Source organism: Haematobia irritans, chromosome 2 (genome assembly GCF_050003625.1).
Source record: "Haematobia irritans isolate KBUSLIRL chromosome 2, ASM5000362v1, whole genome shotgun sequence".
NCBI classification, from domain to species: Eukaryota; Metazoa; Arthropoda; class Insecta; order Diptera; family Muscidae; genus Haematobia; species Haematobia irritans.
This window is the reverse complement of record NC_134398.1, coordinates 200,395,900-200,412,826: the sequence shown is the minus strand read 5'-3', so window position 1 is coordinate 200,412,826 and position 16,927 is coordinate 200,395,900. Positions and strand designations below refer to the sequence as shown.

The 16,927-nt window shown below is 29.3% G+C and overlaps 2 protein-coding genes across 3 annotated transcripts; one reads left to right on the top strand and one right to left on the bottom strand.

Annotated features, from left to right (window-relative positions):
* The first annotated feature begins 1,635 nt into the window (after positions 1-1,635).
* Positions 1,636-4,642, top strand: MED15 (mediator complex subunit 15). 2 transcript variants are annotated; one of them, XM_075297150.1, is made up of 6 exons: positions 1,636-1,858; positions 1,927-2,069; positions 2,140-2,946; positions 3,177-3,853; positions 3,924-4,260; positions 4,323-4,642. In XM_075297150.1, the coding sequence occupies exons 1-6, from the start codon at positions 1,806-1,808 to the stop codon at positions 4,547-4,549; spliced, it is 2,244 nt and encodes a 747-aa protein (XP_075153265.1). In that variant the 5' UTR covers positions 1,636-1,805; the 3' UTR covers positions 4,550-4,642. The 2 variants fall into 2 exon arrangements, with proteins under 2 accessions (XP_075153265.1, XP_075153264.1); XM_075297149.1 differs by having other exon boundaries at positions 1,927-2,072.
* Positions 4,643-8,751: 4,109 nt separating this feature from the next.
* Positions 8,752-16,696, bottom strand: cbt (Kruppel like transcription factor cabut). Its single transcript, XM_075297148.1, has 3 exons — positions 16,178-16,696; positions 11,190-12,312; positions 8,752-10,260 (listed from the first exon to the last, which is right to left on the bottom strand). Exons 1-3 carry the CDS (start codon positions 16,241-16,243, stop codon positions 9,728-9,730), a joined length of 1,722 nt encoding a protein of 573 aa, XP_075153263.1. The 5' UTR covers positions 16,244-16,696; the 3' UTR covers positions 8,752-9,727.
* Between the last annotated feature and the right edge of the window lie 231 nt (positions 16,697-16,927).

Below are 16,927 nucleotides of genomic sequence, written 5' to 3'. Positions count from 1 at the left end.
ATGCATTTGTATCTCAAATTTAGTTTTCTTATGTTTTTCTTTTTACCGCGTTTAGGTGGGTATTAAGTTCGAGTTTAGCCGCTAAAAACGTAATTTTTTCACGATTACTTTTCTTTAATCATCCATTTTAAGGAATACAAACTTTGTGAACATTTGCTTTGGGCTTTTCCCCATAAAGTTAAAGGGTGATTTGTTAAGAGCTTGATAACTTTTTTAAAAAAAAAAACGCATAAAATTTGCAAAATCTCATCGGTTCTTTATTTGAAACGTTAGATTGGTCCATGACATTTACTTTTTGAAGATAATTTCATTTAAATGTTGACCGCGGCTGCGTCTTAGGTGGTCCATTCGGAAAGTCCAAATTTGGGCAACTTTTTCGAGCATTTCGGCCGGAATAGCCCGAATTTCTTCGGAAATGTTGTCTTCCAAAGCTGGAATAGTTGCTGGCTTATTTCTGTAGACTTTAGACTTGACGTAGCCCCACAAAAAATAGTCTAAAGGCGTCAAATCGCATGATCTTGGTGGCCAACTTACCGGTCCATTTCTTGAGATGAATTGTTCTCCGAAGTTTTCCCTCAAAATGGCCATAGAATCGCGAGCTGTGTGGCATGTAGCGCCATCTTGTTGAAACCACATGTCAACCAAGTTCAGTTCTTCCATTTTTGGCAACAAAAAGTTTGTTAGCATCGAACGATAGCGATCGCCATTCACCGTAACGTTGCGTCCAACAGCATCTTTGAAAAAATACGGTCCAATGATTCCACCAGCGTACAAACCACACCAAACAGTGCATTTTTCGGGATGCATGGGCAGTTCTTGAACGGCTTCTGGTTGCTCTTCACTCCAAATGCGGCAATTTTGCTTATTTACGTAGCCATTCAACCAGAAATGAGCCTCATCGCTGAACAAAATTTGTCGATAAAAAAGCGGATTTTCTGCCACTGATTTTGGTAATAAAATTCAATGATTTGCAAGCGTTGCTCGTTAGTAAGTCTATTCATGATGAAATGTCAAAGCATACTGAGCATCTTTCTCTTTGACACCATGTCTGAAATCCCACGTGATCTGTCAAATACTAATGCATGAAAATCCTAACCTCAAAAGAATCACCCTTTATAATAAAATTTGCAACAAATACGTATAATTCCATGCATTTTTCTTACTGATTTAGTTTTCACTTTAGCGATTTTAGCGGCTAACTCGAACTTAATACCCACCTTTTAAAAGTAAAATTGAAAAAAAAAAGTCAAAAGGAGATCCACATATACCCATTTTACAGGTCTATACCAGTACTATTTGGTCATTGTAGAGTGTGAATTTTGCCAGCAGAATTTGTAAAATAAGCAATTTTTGAAGAGAAAAAACACTATGCAAACACAGAAATACCTTTGAAATGGGGAGTACTCTATTGAGCAAAAGGGAGCCATTTTATATTTGTTATTTACAAAAATGGACCCATTTTCAATATGTGGAGTAAAATGTTACTGCTTTCTAAATGGTAGCACTTTTGTACCCTGTTCAAGTATTGGCAACACTGAACGAGTACACGATTGAATACCGATTACAAAAAGCCGGTCATTTATATGGTAAAACAATTATTTTTTCAAATGTGGTAACTCTGTTTTAACAGCTGTTACTCGTTGGCATAAAAAGTAGACAATTTTGTAAAAAAGAAATCTTGCCCTTTATTTAATTTATTTGTATTATATTTAATCTGAGGCTTTTGATGTGAAGGACATCGCCATTTAATACAAACACCAAATTATATTTAAATAAACAATTAGACTCCAATTATACAAAAGAACATGGCAGAGGATTGGCAATCGCAAAAATTTCGACAAAATGTCATTGCCAAAATGTAAGCACAAATTTCCCATATTTTGGAATACATACTGAAAAAAAAACCTTTTAATTTTCCAATTTCAGTAATGAAATGCTACAAAATACCAGCCAAGATGGATCAAAAAATGCAAGTGTTATGGAAAATCATATATTTAAGAAATCCAAAACTAAAGATGAATATTTGGGTTTGGTGGCAAAACTGTTCATGCATTTCAAGGATATGTCAAGTAGTTGGGTGTTGAGAGGAGTTAATTGAATTCATTTGAAAAATACAAATTTTCCTTTGTTATATTTTAGGAAGACCACAACAGGCCCCACCACCAAATGCCGAAATATCTCAACAGAATATGATGCAGGATCCCTTAAATGCCTTGCAAAATCTAGCCAGTCAAGGTAATCGTAATCCCCAAATGATGTCAATACCTGGTGGACCAAATGCCCAACAGGGTGCTGGACCAGGAGGACCGGTGCCGGCTTCTAATCTCTTGCAGACACTAAATCAACAACGCCCCGGTCAACAAATGCAACAGATGCAAGGTATACGACCACAAATGGCTATGGGTGCTGTGGGACCGGGCCAACAACAGGGTAACATAGGCCCGGGTCAACAACAAATGATGGGCGGCCCAATGGGAGTACAAATGAATGTTATGGGCGGTCCAAGTGGTGGTCCCAATCAGCAAATGGTTGGAAATGCTCAAATGGGTGGTCCCGCAGGAGGACCTGGTGGTGTGGGAATTGGTCCTGGTGGGCCACAAGGTATGCCTGGACAAATGAATCAAATGGGTGGCCCTGGTAATGTTGGACCCATGGGTCCCAATACTGGTCCAAGTGGTCCAAATCAAATGCAGATGAGCATGCAACATCCACAATTGAATCAAATGATAAATGCTCGCATGAATCAAGGTGGCCCTGGAGGACCTATGAATGTACCAGGCCATGCAGGACCCAACCAAGGTATGCAAGGAATGCCACCGAATATGCAACAAAATCAACCTGGAGTTGGGGGAACGGGTGGTCCTATGCATATGGGCAATATGGGACCGGGAAATGCTTCGCAAGGCCAGGGACCAGGTGGAATGGCTAATGCTCCAGGACCTCAGGGTAAGTGTGATGGTTGTGTCATAAAATTTGCTTTCTTCAGTGTTCTAGAATTAGATATTGGCATAAATATGCACGTGTTTGTAATTAATTTTTAGTCCAAATGGGTATCCAATGTGGGCGATTTTAAGGATGGCCACATTTAAAATCTCTTATATTTTCCTTAAAAAATCCAAAAACTCTTAAACATTAAGACTGATAATAATTCCTGTATATCTCTCTCCCACCTTTAGGAAATCTCAATCAAATGCTAAATATGGCTCCGGGTATGCAAAAAAATCCCAACATTGCCCTCGGGCAAGGCCAACAAATGTTTAATGTAAATCGTGGTGTTGTGGGTCAGCAACAATTCCGACAAAGTCCATCACCCAGTACGGTAGCTTCACCAGCTGGTAATCTCAATGTGCAACAGCAGCAACAAATGCAACAACAAGTAGTTAATAATCAACAACAGCAAATGCAACAACAACAACAACCTAATCAAAATGTAGGACCCCAGGGCGCATTGCCCAATCCACAAATGATACCAAGTCCAGCATTGGTTCCCACATCTAGCCCACAAATGTCGGGTCTTATGCAAAATCCCAATCAACGACAACAAATGCGTCAATCGCCAAGTGCACCACTAAACACGCCAGGTCAGGTGGCTCAAAATAGTCCTTTCAATCCTCAAGAAGATCAATTGTATAGGGAGAAATATAAACAATTGACAAAATACATAGAACCGCTCAAAAGAATGGTGGACAAACTCAGTAATGATGGTAACAATGCTGAGGGATATAGGAAAATGAATAAACTTTTGGAAATTCTTACAAATCCCTCACAAAGGGTACCCTTGGAAACATTGCTTAAATGTGAAAAGGTTCTAGAGAATATGGGCATTAACTCCTATTCGGGACAAACATTTGGGGTAGGTATTTTGGAGCATGAAAGCGTTGATAAATAAATTTAATAATTAATAAATTTTGTTTTTATTACAGAAATCTTCCAATCCCTTGATGGATGTCATCAGTGCTACTCTACAAAGTCCCTTGGCTAATCACACATTGTATCGTACAATTAGACCTAGTCTGGAATTATTATTTGGCACCGATATTTGTGCACCTCCAGCAAAAATTCCCAAACCAGCTGAAAAGCCTAGCACGGGAGACTTAGATATACCCCATGTCTTGCAAGGCGAAATAGCCCGCCTCGATCAAAAATTCAAAGTAAGTTTGGATACCACCTCACAGAATAATGCAAAATCTATAAGACTGATATGTCGTTTGGATGATGAAAAATTACCTTGGGTACCCACGGTAACCATTAATATACCAGGTATTATTACCAACTCTACTCTTAATTCATTGATGAATTATAACTAAAGTATAATCTTTCAGAGGATTATCCTTGGTCTTCACCCGAATGTTCTCTTATTGAACAGGACTATTCGGCTACACCATTTCTCAATGCTGTACAAAATGCTTTGGTTGCCCGCATAGCAAAATTACCGAAGCTACATTCATTGTCCCATTTATTGGATACTTGGGAAATGTCTGTGCGTCAGGCTTGTTCACCGAATGCTGTCAAGCCTGTTTGTGAATTTACTGCTCTTTTTGGCATGTAGGAGCAGTTCGAAAAATAGATTTTACACCTACATATTTTTAAGATATAACCCAAAAACATTTGTAATAAACAAGAAATGTAATCATTCCCAAAATTACGATTATTACAAGAAATTTCCAAAAGAGGTAAATGAAAATGATAAAATTTAAGTTTCTTATATTATCTGCTTTCATAAGACATTTCTTTAAAGTTTTGGAACAATCAACATTTCAAACTTTTTGAAACCACGACCAAATTCATAAATAGATTTTTTCAAAGTTCAAAATAAGTCGAAAAATCAACCATTACAAAAATTATTCCCCATGTTCCGATATTCGGAATCGCAAAAGGTTTATGAAAAGTTTAATGAAATATTGCAAATGGATTGAAGTCGGTTTTATTAGTTATAAAAAATTTTATTTAATTTAAATTTATACCGAATATCGGAACATGGGGGGCGTATGGTAGTTTTTCCAAAATTTACAAAAAAAAAAAATGACTACAAATCCATATTAAGTGAATATTGAAATGTTCAACATTCGCATTGTGAGTTTTTCGGGGTTTCTATTGGCAAAAATATTTTCCAGCAAAGAAATCACTACTAAATAATCTAAATTATATTTGTGGTATTAATATTATATTTCACATTTCTTATTTTTAATTTTCAGATAATTTTAAGAAAATCAAAATTCCAATGTTTTCAAATACAATATTAAGAAATTTCAAAGCAATAATTCAAGATAAGCAATTTTCTAGATAAACAATTTAGAGCGAATATATTTAAAATACAGGTAAGTGAAATTTTAAAACGATTTTGAAATTAATTATTGGCCCATGATATCATACAAAGACAATGTGCATCGCATTTTACTACAGTGACAATTTCTAAATGGTGGCAAAACAGCCTCATTTATTATAAAAAAGGTCGTAATTGTTTAGGTGGTAAAAAAGTTGAAATTATTTCTAAAAAAACTATATTAAATCTCAATTTTATATCGAATTCCATAAATCCAGATTTTGTGTAACCGCCTTATAGGTGTGCAATTGTCTAATCAGTCTTCCCATATACAGGGTGGCTAATATGCAATGCAAAACTTTTTTTTGACTTTAATGTTCAAAAGCAAAAAAAAATCAGTTCAGATTTGTTTGAATTAACTGCATTTTGGTACAAATTTCGGACTTCATAACTGCCGCCAAAACCTTCACACGCTTCACGATAGTGGCTCTGCGATATGTTGATCCATTCCCGGCGAAGCACTTTCTTGAGATAATCGACAACATTTTGTCAAAATTTTATTTTTATAGAAAATTTTGCAAAATTTTATTTCTATAGAAAATTTTTGCAAAATTTTATTTCTATAGAAAAATATTATTTTTATAGAAAATTTTGTCAAATTTTTATTTTTATAGAAAATTTTGCAAAATGTTATTTCTATAGAAAATTTTTTCATAAATTTTATTTTTATAGAAAATGTTTATCAAAATTTTATTTCTATAGAAAATGTTTATCAAAAAATTTATTGCTATAGAAAATTTTGTCAAAATTTTATTTCTATAGGAAATTTTGTCAAAATCAAATATCGAAAATTTTGGCAAAATTTTATTTTTATACATTTTATTTTTATAGCAAATTTTATTTCTATAGAAAATTTTTGCAAAATTTTATTTCTATAGAAAATTTTGTCAAAATTAAATTTCTATAGAAAATTTTTTCATATTTTTTTTTATAGAAAATGTTTATCAAAATTTTATTTTTTGCTATTTATTGCTATAGAAATTTTGTCAAAATTTTATTTCTATTGAAAATTTTGTCAAAATTGTATTTCTATAGAAAATTTTCTCAAAACTTTAAAAAATTTTTTCATAAATTTTATTTTTATAGAAAATGTTTATCAAAATTTTATCGCTATAGACAATTTTGTCAAAATTTTACTTCTATTGAAATTTTTTTCATAAATTTTATTTTTATAGAAAATTTTTTCATAAATTTTATTTCTATAGAAAATGTTTATCAAAATTTTATTGCTATAGAAAATTTTGTCAAAATTTTATTTCTATAGAAAATTTTGTCAAAATTTAATTTCTATAGAAAATTTTCTCAAAATTTAATTTCTATAGAAAATGTTTTCATAAATTTTATTTTTACAGAAAATGTTTATCAAAATTTTATTTCTATAGAAAATTTTGTCAAAATTTTATTTCTATAGAAAATTTTGTCAAAATTTTATTTCTATAGAAAATTTTGTCAAAATTGTATTTCTATAGAAAATTTTGTCAAAATTTTATTTTTATAGAAAATTTTGCAAAATTTTATTTCCATAGAAAATTTTTGCAAAATTTTATTTCTATAGAAAATTTTGTCAAAATTTAATTTCTATAGAAATGTTTTTCATAAATTTAATTTCTATAGAAATTTTTTTCATAAATTTTATTTTTATAGAAAATGTTTATAAAAATTTTATTGCTATAGAAAATTTTGTCAAAATTTTATTTCTATAGAAAATTTTTGCCAAATTTTATTTTTATAGGAAAGTTTGTCAAAATTTTATTTCTATAGAAAATTTTGTCAAAATTGTATTTCTATAGAAAATGGTGCAAACTTTTATTTCCATAGACAATTTTTGCAAAATTTTATTTCTATAGAAAATTTTGTCAAAATTTAATTTCTATAGAAAATTTTTTTATAAATTTTATTTTTATAGAAAATGTTTATCAAAATTTTATTTCTATAGAAAATGTTTCTCAACATTTTATTGCTATAGAAAATTTTGTCAACATTTTATTTCTATAGAAAATTTTGTCAAAATGTAATTTCTATAGAAAATTTTTTCATAAATTTTATTTCTATAGAAAATGTTTATCAAAATTTTATTGCTATAGAAAATTTTGTCAAAATTTAATTTTTATAGAAATTTTTTTCATAAATTTTATTTTTATAGAAAATGTTTATCAAAATTTTATTGCTATAGAAAATTTTGTCAAAATTTTATTTCTATAGAAATTTTGCCACAATTTTATTTCTACAGAAAATGTTTGCAAGATTGTATTTTTTTATATCGGAGCGACCGTAGTGCAATGGTTAGCATGCCCGCCTTGCATACACAAGGTCGTGGGTTCGATTCCTGCTTCGACCGAACACCAAAAAGTTTTTCAGCGGTGGAGTATCCCACCTCAGTAATACTGGTGACATTTCTGAGGGTTTCAAAACTTCTCTAAATGGTTTTGGTTTCACTGCAATCTGGAACGCCGTTCGGACTCGGCTATAAAAAGGAGGTCCTTTGTCATTGAGCTTAACATGGAATCGGGCAGCACTCAGTGATCGGGCTGCCACCTAACCTATTTCTATAAAAAATTGTTGCCAAATTTTGTTTCTATAGAGATTTTTTTTCCAAAATTTTTTTCTATTGAAAATTTTGTCAAAATTTTATTTCTATAGAAAAGTTTGTCAAAATTTTATTTCTATAGAAAATTTTGTCAAAATTTTATTTCTATAGAAAATTTTGTCAAAATTTTATTTCTATAGAAAATTTTGTCAAAATTTTATTTCTATAGAAAATTTTGTCAAAATTTTATTTTTATTGAAAATTTGGTAAAAATTTTATTTCTATAGGAAATTTTGTCAAAATTTTATTTCTATAGAAAATTTTGTCAAAATTTTATTTCTATAGAAAATTTTGTCAAAATTTTATTTTGGTCGAATTATGTTTGTATAGAAAATTTTTTATAATTTTTTTTCTATAGAAAATAATGTCAAAATTTTATTTGTATAGAAAATTATGTCAAAATTTTATTTTTATAGAAAATTATGTCAAAATTTTATTTCAATAAAAAAGTTTTGTCAAAATTTTATTTCTATAAAAATTTTGCCTCAATTTTATTTCTATAGAACATTTTTGCAAAATGTTATTTCTATAGAAAATTTTTGCAAATTTTATTTCTATAGAAAATTTTATTTGTATAGAAAATTTTGCCACAATTTTATTTCGAAGTAAATTTTTGCAAAATTTTATTTCTATAGAAAATTTTGTCAAAATTTTATTTCTATAGAAAATTTTTTCAAAATTTTATTTCTATAGAAAATTTTGTCTAAATTTTATTTCTGAAGGAATTTTGTCAAAATTTTATTTTTATAGAAAATTTTTCCATTTTTTTCCATAGAAAGTTTTGTCAAAATTTTATTTAGCCCTGGCATTCTTGTAACTTTAAATAAAAACACTTGTAAAGTTTTATGCTTTAGAATAGATTGGAAAATATATATTTAATGATTGATTGTAACTTGAATATTTGATTATTTTGTTCATGTTTTTTTTTATGGATTATAGTTCTTTTTTCTTTTGTTTGTTTTTTTTTCAAATATTACATGCTTATCTTTTCATATAAATTTCCAGTAAGACATTTCTGTTTTTACTGATTTTCTTTTAATAATAGTTAACAATATATAGGTGAAAAAATTGTAGTGTATTTATAAGTATTGATATATTGCATTATAGATAAAGATATATAAAATAAATTAAATTTCACAATATTTACACAATTGCTATAAGCATTATACATGGATTTGTGTTCTTATATTTCATGTTTTTGTTTTTCGCTTTTAATTAAACACAACTTTAAAACCTTTAATAAACAAAATTCAAAACAAAAAAAACTTAAATATCACAGTTTATATATATATTTTTTTTAAATATATGTACATTTATAGATAAGCTTAATACAAAAAAATATTTTTTTCAAAATACAATGGCTAATTGTGAAAAGGAAACAATGAAAGTATGGGAAATACTCAGCCATAGTTTTATTAAAAAGTTTACAAAAATTGAATTTCAAAATTTAAGGAGAAATCTATTAAAAATTTGTTCCAATTTTGTTTGTTATAGAATATTAAGAAAGCTATTACCAGTTTGTTCCAATTTCTTTGTTATAGAATATTTTTGAAGCATAGGAAATTTTAAATATGTTTTACAATTAATTTTTAAATTTTACTTTTTGAAGATCTTTTTTTTTGTAATTTTAAGGTTATTATATTTTTGGAATGACATGTAATAAGTTTTTTTTTTTAAAGGAAATTATTTTTAACTTTTTAAATAATTCAAGTTAAGTTATTTTGTTTTTTAAATTTTAAAATACCCTTTTTGCCAGTTCTTTTCTTAAAATTCTATTCAAATGAGATTTTTTCGTAAAGGATTATTAATGAGCTTGTTTATTCCTGTTGTATAGCAGGATGCTGTGTGGTTGTTATTGGTGGTGGTGTAGCCATCTGACTAAAATTGACCACCTGATGTTGTAAACTCAATAAATCGCTGGCATTACAGATTTGAACCTGTAAGGCAGCCGTTGGTGTTGATGCAATTTGTACTGTATTGGTATTGGCTAATGATTGTTGTATGTTATTGGTAGTGTTGCAAGTGGTTGCTGGTGCGATAGGTCTTAAATGTTTTATAATTTGTGGTGGTGATGATGACCCCGATTCCATAATGGGGACCGTAGAGGCCGTAGTCATAGTTAATGAATTGCAAGCGTTTAGGGCCCTGGCTCCACCTTCATGTTGTCGTTTGGTGGCATGCCTCTTAACATGTTTGGATAAATGATCACTACGCATAAATTTCTTATCGCAAACATGGCATACGAATTTCTTCTCTCCTGTATGGGTACGTTTGTGACGCGATAGCTCATCGGAACGTGAGAAACGTTTATCGCAATTTTCCCATTTGCAAATGAAGGGTCTTTCTCCAGCTGAAAAAGAATAAGTGGAAAAAATATTCATTAATAATTTCATTGATTTTGTTTTTCGATAGAAAATAAATAAAATTTTTAAAAAATTATCTATAGAAATAAAATTTTGAGAAAATTTTCTATTTGAATAAAATGTTGAGAAAATTTTCTATAGAAATAAAATTTTGACAAAATTTTCTATAGAAATAAAATTATGCACAAATTTTCTATAGAAATAAAATTTTGCAAAAATTTTCTATAGAAATAAAATTTTGCAAAAATTTTCTATAGAAATAAATTTTGCAAAAATTTTCTATAGAAATAAATTTTGCAAAAATTTTTTATAGAAATAAAATTTTGCAAAAATTTTCTATAGAAATAAAATTGTGCAAAAAATTTCTATAGAAATAAAATTTTGCAAAAATTTTCTATAGAAATAAAATTTTGCAAAAATTTTCTATAGAAATAAAATTGTGCAAATATGTTCTATAGAAATAAAATTTTGAGAAAATTTTCTATAGACATAAAATTTTGCAAATATTTTCAATAGAAATAAAATTTTGCAAAAATTTTCTATAGAAATAAAATTTTGCAAAAATTTTCTATAGAAGTAAAATTGTGCAAATATTTTCTATAGAAATAAAATGTTGAGAAAATTTTCTATAGACATAAAATTTTGCAAATATTTTCAATAGAAATAAAATTTTGACAATATTTTCAATAGAAATAAAATTTTGAAAAAATTTTCTATAGAAATAAAATTTAGCAAAATAATATTTTTGTTTGGTAGTTCATTAGTAAAATTTTTTCTAAATTTTGGTAGATTATTTTTGGCTCGATTGGAAACTGTGGGTCCTAAAGCCCTCCTTGCTATGTTTGTATACGAAGTTCGAATTTCGAATATTGAATCCGTTTTTACTGGGATTATATTTAATTCTGTAGATACTTACTATGCACACGTTGATGGGCCTTTAAATGACTGGATTTGAAATAGTTTTTGCCACAATCTGGATGATTACATTCATAAATGCGTTTACGTTCAGTGGCAGCATTAGAAGCTGCTGAAGCATTAGAAGGTGCAGGTGAAGACGCTATAACTGGAGCTTGTTGAGTACCCTGAAGAGGAGTGTTGGCATTAAAAGGGCGGGTGGTAGTAGTGGTGGTGGTGGTGTTGGGGATGTCATTGGGTCCATAGCTTTGCAACACAACATTGGAATTGAGTAGCAAAAATTGTGAAGGCATTAAAGCTGGATGAGAGGCGGGAGTTGTAGTGTTATCTTCGGCAATCAAATAATTGGTTTTTGGGGCCAACACCTGATATTGCATAGAGGGAACGACGATTTCTCCTTGAGGAATAACCGCTGCTGTAGTGGAATTTGGTAAAGTGAATGCAAATGGTTGTGGTTCTAGGCTAACCACCGAGTGAATCATCTGTGGATCTTCCTCTACTGGCTTCTCTTCTTGATTTTTGGTCTCTAATACTTTTAAGGATTTCTCTGTCTGGTCATCTGTTTTCAATACTTCAATACTTCTAGTATCTTGTGTTGATTCAGAATCGGACATTAGCTCACTGGTTGTTTCAGTAGCTGTACGTTTACGATTCATTTTGTATTTGAAAATACGCCAAACATTTGTCTCTGAGCTACAAGCATCATCGACCAATGATGATGAGGAGGAGGACGACGAGGAGTTTGAGAACACTGATGACACTGTCGATGGTGTTTGTGATATTGTGGACATAATGGAGGAACATGAACTTTCATCAATGGTCGAGCAAATACCCGAACTATTGACATGCATTATAACACTGGCTCTCTGATGTTGTTGGGCAGCCATATTTATAGGAGTTGTGGCGGGTGTGGGTATATCCAATTTTGGCTTTTTTATGGCTGGTGGATTATTGCTACTGCATTCCGGATCATCTTCTGTATCCGAAGGTTGAGGGGTAATGATGCTGCTAGTCGATCCATTTGCAGGAGTTTTATTTACATGGGATTGCTGATGATCCAATTGTAATTGTAGTTTAGCTTTTAAAAGTTTGTCATCCAATGAATTGGAAACCGATATGGAATTCTGTAATGAGATGGAAAGAAATGAGAATTTTTATTAAAAAAAAAAAATTACAAAAAAATCGCCACAAATAATGAAAATTTAATTAAAACTGAATTATTTCAATTAATTTCTAATCAAATACACAGCTTTTTTAATTTCGTTTAAAATATATTTTTTTTCTCATATATGATATTAATTAAACATTTAATTTTTTTTAAACATTGTCAGTGTCTTCAAATTTTTTTTAAGTCTCGACTTGATTTGAAATTCGGTTGTTGTCTTTGCTTTGTGAATTGATTCTCTCATATTTGTTTTTCATTCAAAGAAGACAATTCACAATAGCTATGGGGTGGTGTTAATTTTAAATTTCTTAAAAGTGCATAATATAATCGAGTATTGCTAAAAATGAAGCATATAGCGCCATTATCACAACTCCTTTTCCTTTTCGTACCGACGACCAATGCCAATGATTTTATTTGGGCTTTAGCCGGGTTTTGATTTGATAAACTATCGTTACCATTCACAGCATTAAAAACTAATTTAGTTCGTTCGGCAAACGAGGGCAATGATGATGAATGATGATGGTGTTTGTTGTCGGCATAGTTAGAAATGCCAAAACGACAAATACGTACAAAATGCACGTAATACCAGGCTCTCAGAATAAAAGAGAATAGAATGGTTGATTTCTATATGCGAAGCTCTTTCACAATTATTAAATGTAATTTCTCTCGCAACTCTTGCTCTTTCTCTCATACACTCACTTGTTATCGCCTTGCCTCGTCTTAGTTGATTTAGTGTTGTTACCTATACACAAACACTGAACCCAATAACATGACAGCATTGATAACCACAACAACACAGTGAACATCTCCATACAAACCTAGGTACATTTTGTATAACGAACCGAACCTTATACAAGAAATGTCTAGCACGCGTTGAATGCATGATTTCGTTTTAATGTTAATGGTGGCGGGTTTGTTCAAAGGTCTAATACGTCATGGTGGCTAAAACAACTTGAAAGGTTTATTTTTAAACTTTGTAGAGCAACAGCCAGCTAGCCATTCACCACCAATATTTTACATGTACCTCCCTCCCCCCTCATCTTACAACAAATAAGCGTAGAGGAATTTTTATCAACAACCAAACCAATGAAAGAAAAAAAAACGACGGGCTTGGTTTGTAAGATTATGGATAGAGAGGAGATTATGCTCTGAGTGGGCAGAAAAAAAATCAGCGCGCCAAATTGGTAAAGGCACAATAAATATAAAATATGATACAAGAATAATAAATAAACACAAACAAAAACCTAACAACAACAAGTCAACAAAACACTCCCTCTTTTTTAAAAATAACAGGCGCCCAGCAGCTGATGAGGTCGGCAAAAAAAAAAAAAAACAGAAAAAACAAGTTAACTACGTCAACATTCTGTTCAAGAAAAAAAAAACACTCCCATACACACACACCAACTAATGCTATACTACAGCAATCTAACATTCTCACTATATAGTGGGGGATTTTTGCTCAATGTTATTTGAAATCCCTAGTCTCGGTAACATCCGTAATATTAACGAGCAATCTAACGAACCATACCCCCAATTCACAAGCATAGAACTTATATGCCCACAAACACAGTCACAATAGAGCGATAACCCAACTTAAGTTACTGGTTTTGTTTCTTTGCTTTGGAATGACTCTAATATTGGTCATTGTTGTTGTTCATGCCGTACATTTGTATCTTTTTTTTTCCCCCAGAGTCCAATGTACATACAAACGGTTTAGGTCGTTGTTTTGTATGAATGTTTATACACACACACCCATACATTCAGTCTGCTGTGTCGTGTGCATTGTTGGTGTTGTTGTTATTGCTATTGTATCACTCATCTACTTCATGGTTATTCACTCGATGTTCACGTGAACACCAGCTGATAGACGAATGATTGCTGCGTGATCAAATACTTGGCAAGTGTTAGAAAGAGAAAGCAAACATTTGTTTTCAAATTTTTGCTTAGAGCAACAGAGAAAGAGTAAAATATTTATAGGTAATGCTACACAACAAACATATTGGGTATAATTTAATGTGTAATACTAAGAAATAAAATATAATAAAAAAATCAACGAAAAAAAAAATTGGTTGATATATAACCTTATACTTCGAGTATAATGTCATATCATGAAATTATTTAAATATATATGGGAATTATAATGTATTTTTGTGTGAGATTCGTCATGAGTTGTTTTTTATTTCGTTGGTGGGAGAACAACAATAACAAATAAATAGGTGTTTGGAACGTGTCTGGTGGGAATTTTTTTAATAATAAATATTAGCATATGTAAATTATATATTATTGTTTTAGGTCTAAATGCTTTTTTAATCTTTTAATTGGTTTTATTTTCATTTTTTTTATAATAAATTATATACTAAGTTTTTTTTATCAGTTTGCACATTTTTTTTTTGATAATATGTTCATAAAATGTTTTTAATTTATATGTACAAAATGAAAAATACTATTATAAATCTTTGAAAGCAATAGATTAATATATTTATATTTTAATGGCTTTAGATATTTTTATAGCGGGTAAACCCACATTAAGAACATGGGAAAGGCGAAATTTTCCATATGTCGACAATGTATATATATTTTTTCAACAAACTAAAAAAATAGGTCAATGCCAATATAGTTGCAAAATATTAATATTAGTGGATATAAAATTTGTTTATTATAACCAAAAATTTCAATTGTTGGTTTTTAATAGATTTTACCAATATTTTCATCCAAAAAGATAGGAATTTATTAAAAAAATAAAAGTAACACTTTTTTTGAAATTATTTTAAAAAATATTAATTTTAGTGGATATAAGATTTGTTTACTATAACCAAAAATTTTAATTGTTGGTTTTTAATAGATTTAAAATATTTTCATCCAAAAATATAGGAATTTCTTAAAAAAATAAAAGTAGCACTTTTTTTGAAATTATTTTAAATATAAATATTATTAAAAAAAATAAAAGTAACACTTTTTTTGAAATTATTTTAAATGTAAATATTAAAAAAAATTACAAAATGTATTTATATTATTGTTATAAAAATATATTTTTTATTATCATATATTTTCAGTATTTTTCTAATAATTTCACTATCAATATTTTTTACTTATTACAGATATTTTTATTTTTAATAGTTTGTTTCGATGACTTGATAATTCTGATTTTTTATTTAAATTTCGATTATTACGTGAACACTTGAATTTTTTATACATATATATTTGCTTTGAGTTCAATTTGATGACTATAATTAAAAACTGATAAGAATTAATTGTAGATTTAATACTAAATTACTAAAAAAAAAAAAAACTATAAAAAATAAAAATACTTATTAGGTTCAAGAACCCTTAAATACATATAATTTATAATTCAAAATTAATTATTTCATTTATCTGTTTAATATAATATAAAATTTATAATAAATTTACGGCTTTTAAATAAGGCATCGTAAACATATATTTGTATAATTAAATTTTCATACAAATAATTTTTTTTTGTATTTTATCTAAAGTTTCAGTTGCAACAGCAATTAAAATAATTTATCTAGAAAATCTTAATTATTTGAAAACCTCTTTTTGTTTTGTATTGCAAATACTTTTAAAAATAAGGGAATGTTATTTTTGAAAGTATTTTAGAATAAAACTAAAATATTTTATTGTCTGTCTTTACGAAATAGCCATTAATTTTCCTTTAACAATTAGAAAAAATAAACTAATTAAAAGCCTATCTTAAAGTTCTAGCCTTGGGCCAAAGTTCTTGGCCTCTCCAAGGTAATTTTCACCGGTTATGTTTTTTTTATTTCCCTCATATTAATTTAAAAAAAAAACTTAATTGTTTTACTTACATTTTCATTTTTGTTTTCACACAAGGGCGGTGTGGCCGGTGGTGAGGGTAATAAAGTACAATCCATTTTTCTATGATGTTGGTAATTGAAGAATTTTTATAAAAAATATCCAATATTTCCTTTTTTAAAAAGGGGGCTATTCAAAATCTTTGTTTTCAGTTTATACACTTTTTATAATTTTCTTATCAAATCTTTGAAGACTTTTTCTTGATATATTTCAACTTCACTTGTTTTTTGATCAGTTATTTTAAACGTTTTTGGCTTACACTCTTCTCACATTTATTGTTGGGTTATATTTTACTTTTTGTCAAGTAATTTCCATTTAATACGTTTTTATTATTAATATTTTCTTAAGTAAACTTTCTTTGTCTTCTGTGGTATATTTTTTTTTTTTGCTTTTATTATATTGCAAAATACTTTTCTTTCTAATTTTAAAATTTTCAAAAATACACAAAATTCACACAGAGGGTCTGTACATAGTCAGCGTTTGACTCAGACACAACCGTTCCGTTGAACAATCAACAAACGAATGAAAACATATCACAATTCCATTTCAAAAAGTTAAGTTGCCCCTGTTTTTTTTTGTGTGGTGGGGATTTTATTTTTTTTTTTTCATTTTGCAAGGGGAGTGTAAGACTTGGGTGTGTGTATATGAGTAGAATTGTGTGCGATGAATTTACGAGAGTATGTTTGCTGTCATGTATGCAGAGGAGTAGTATTCAGTCACAAACAACGACGTCAGCCGCTTTG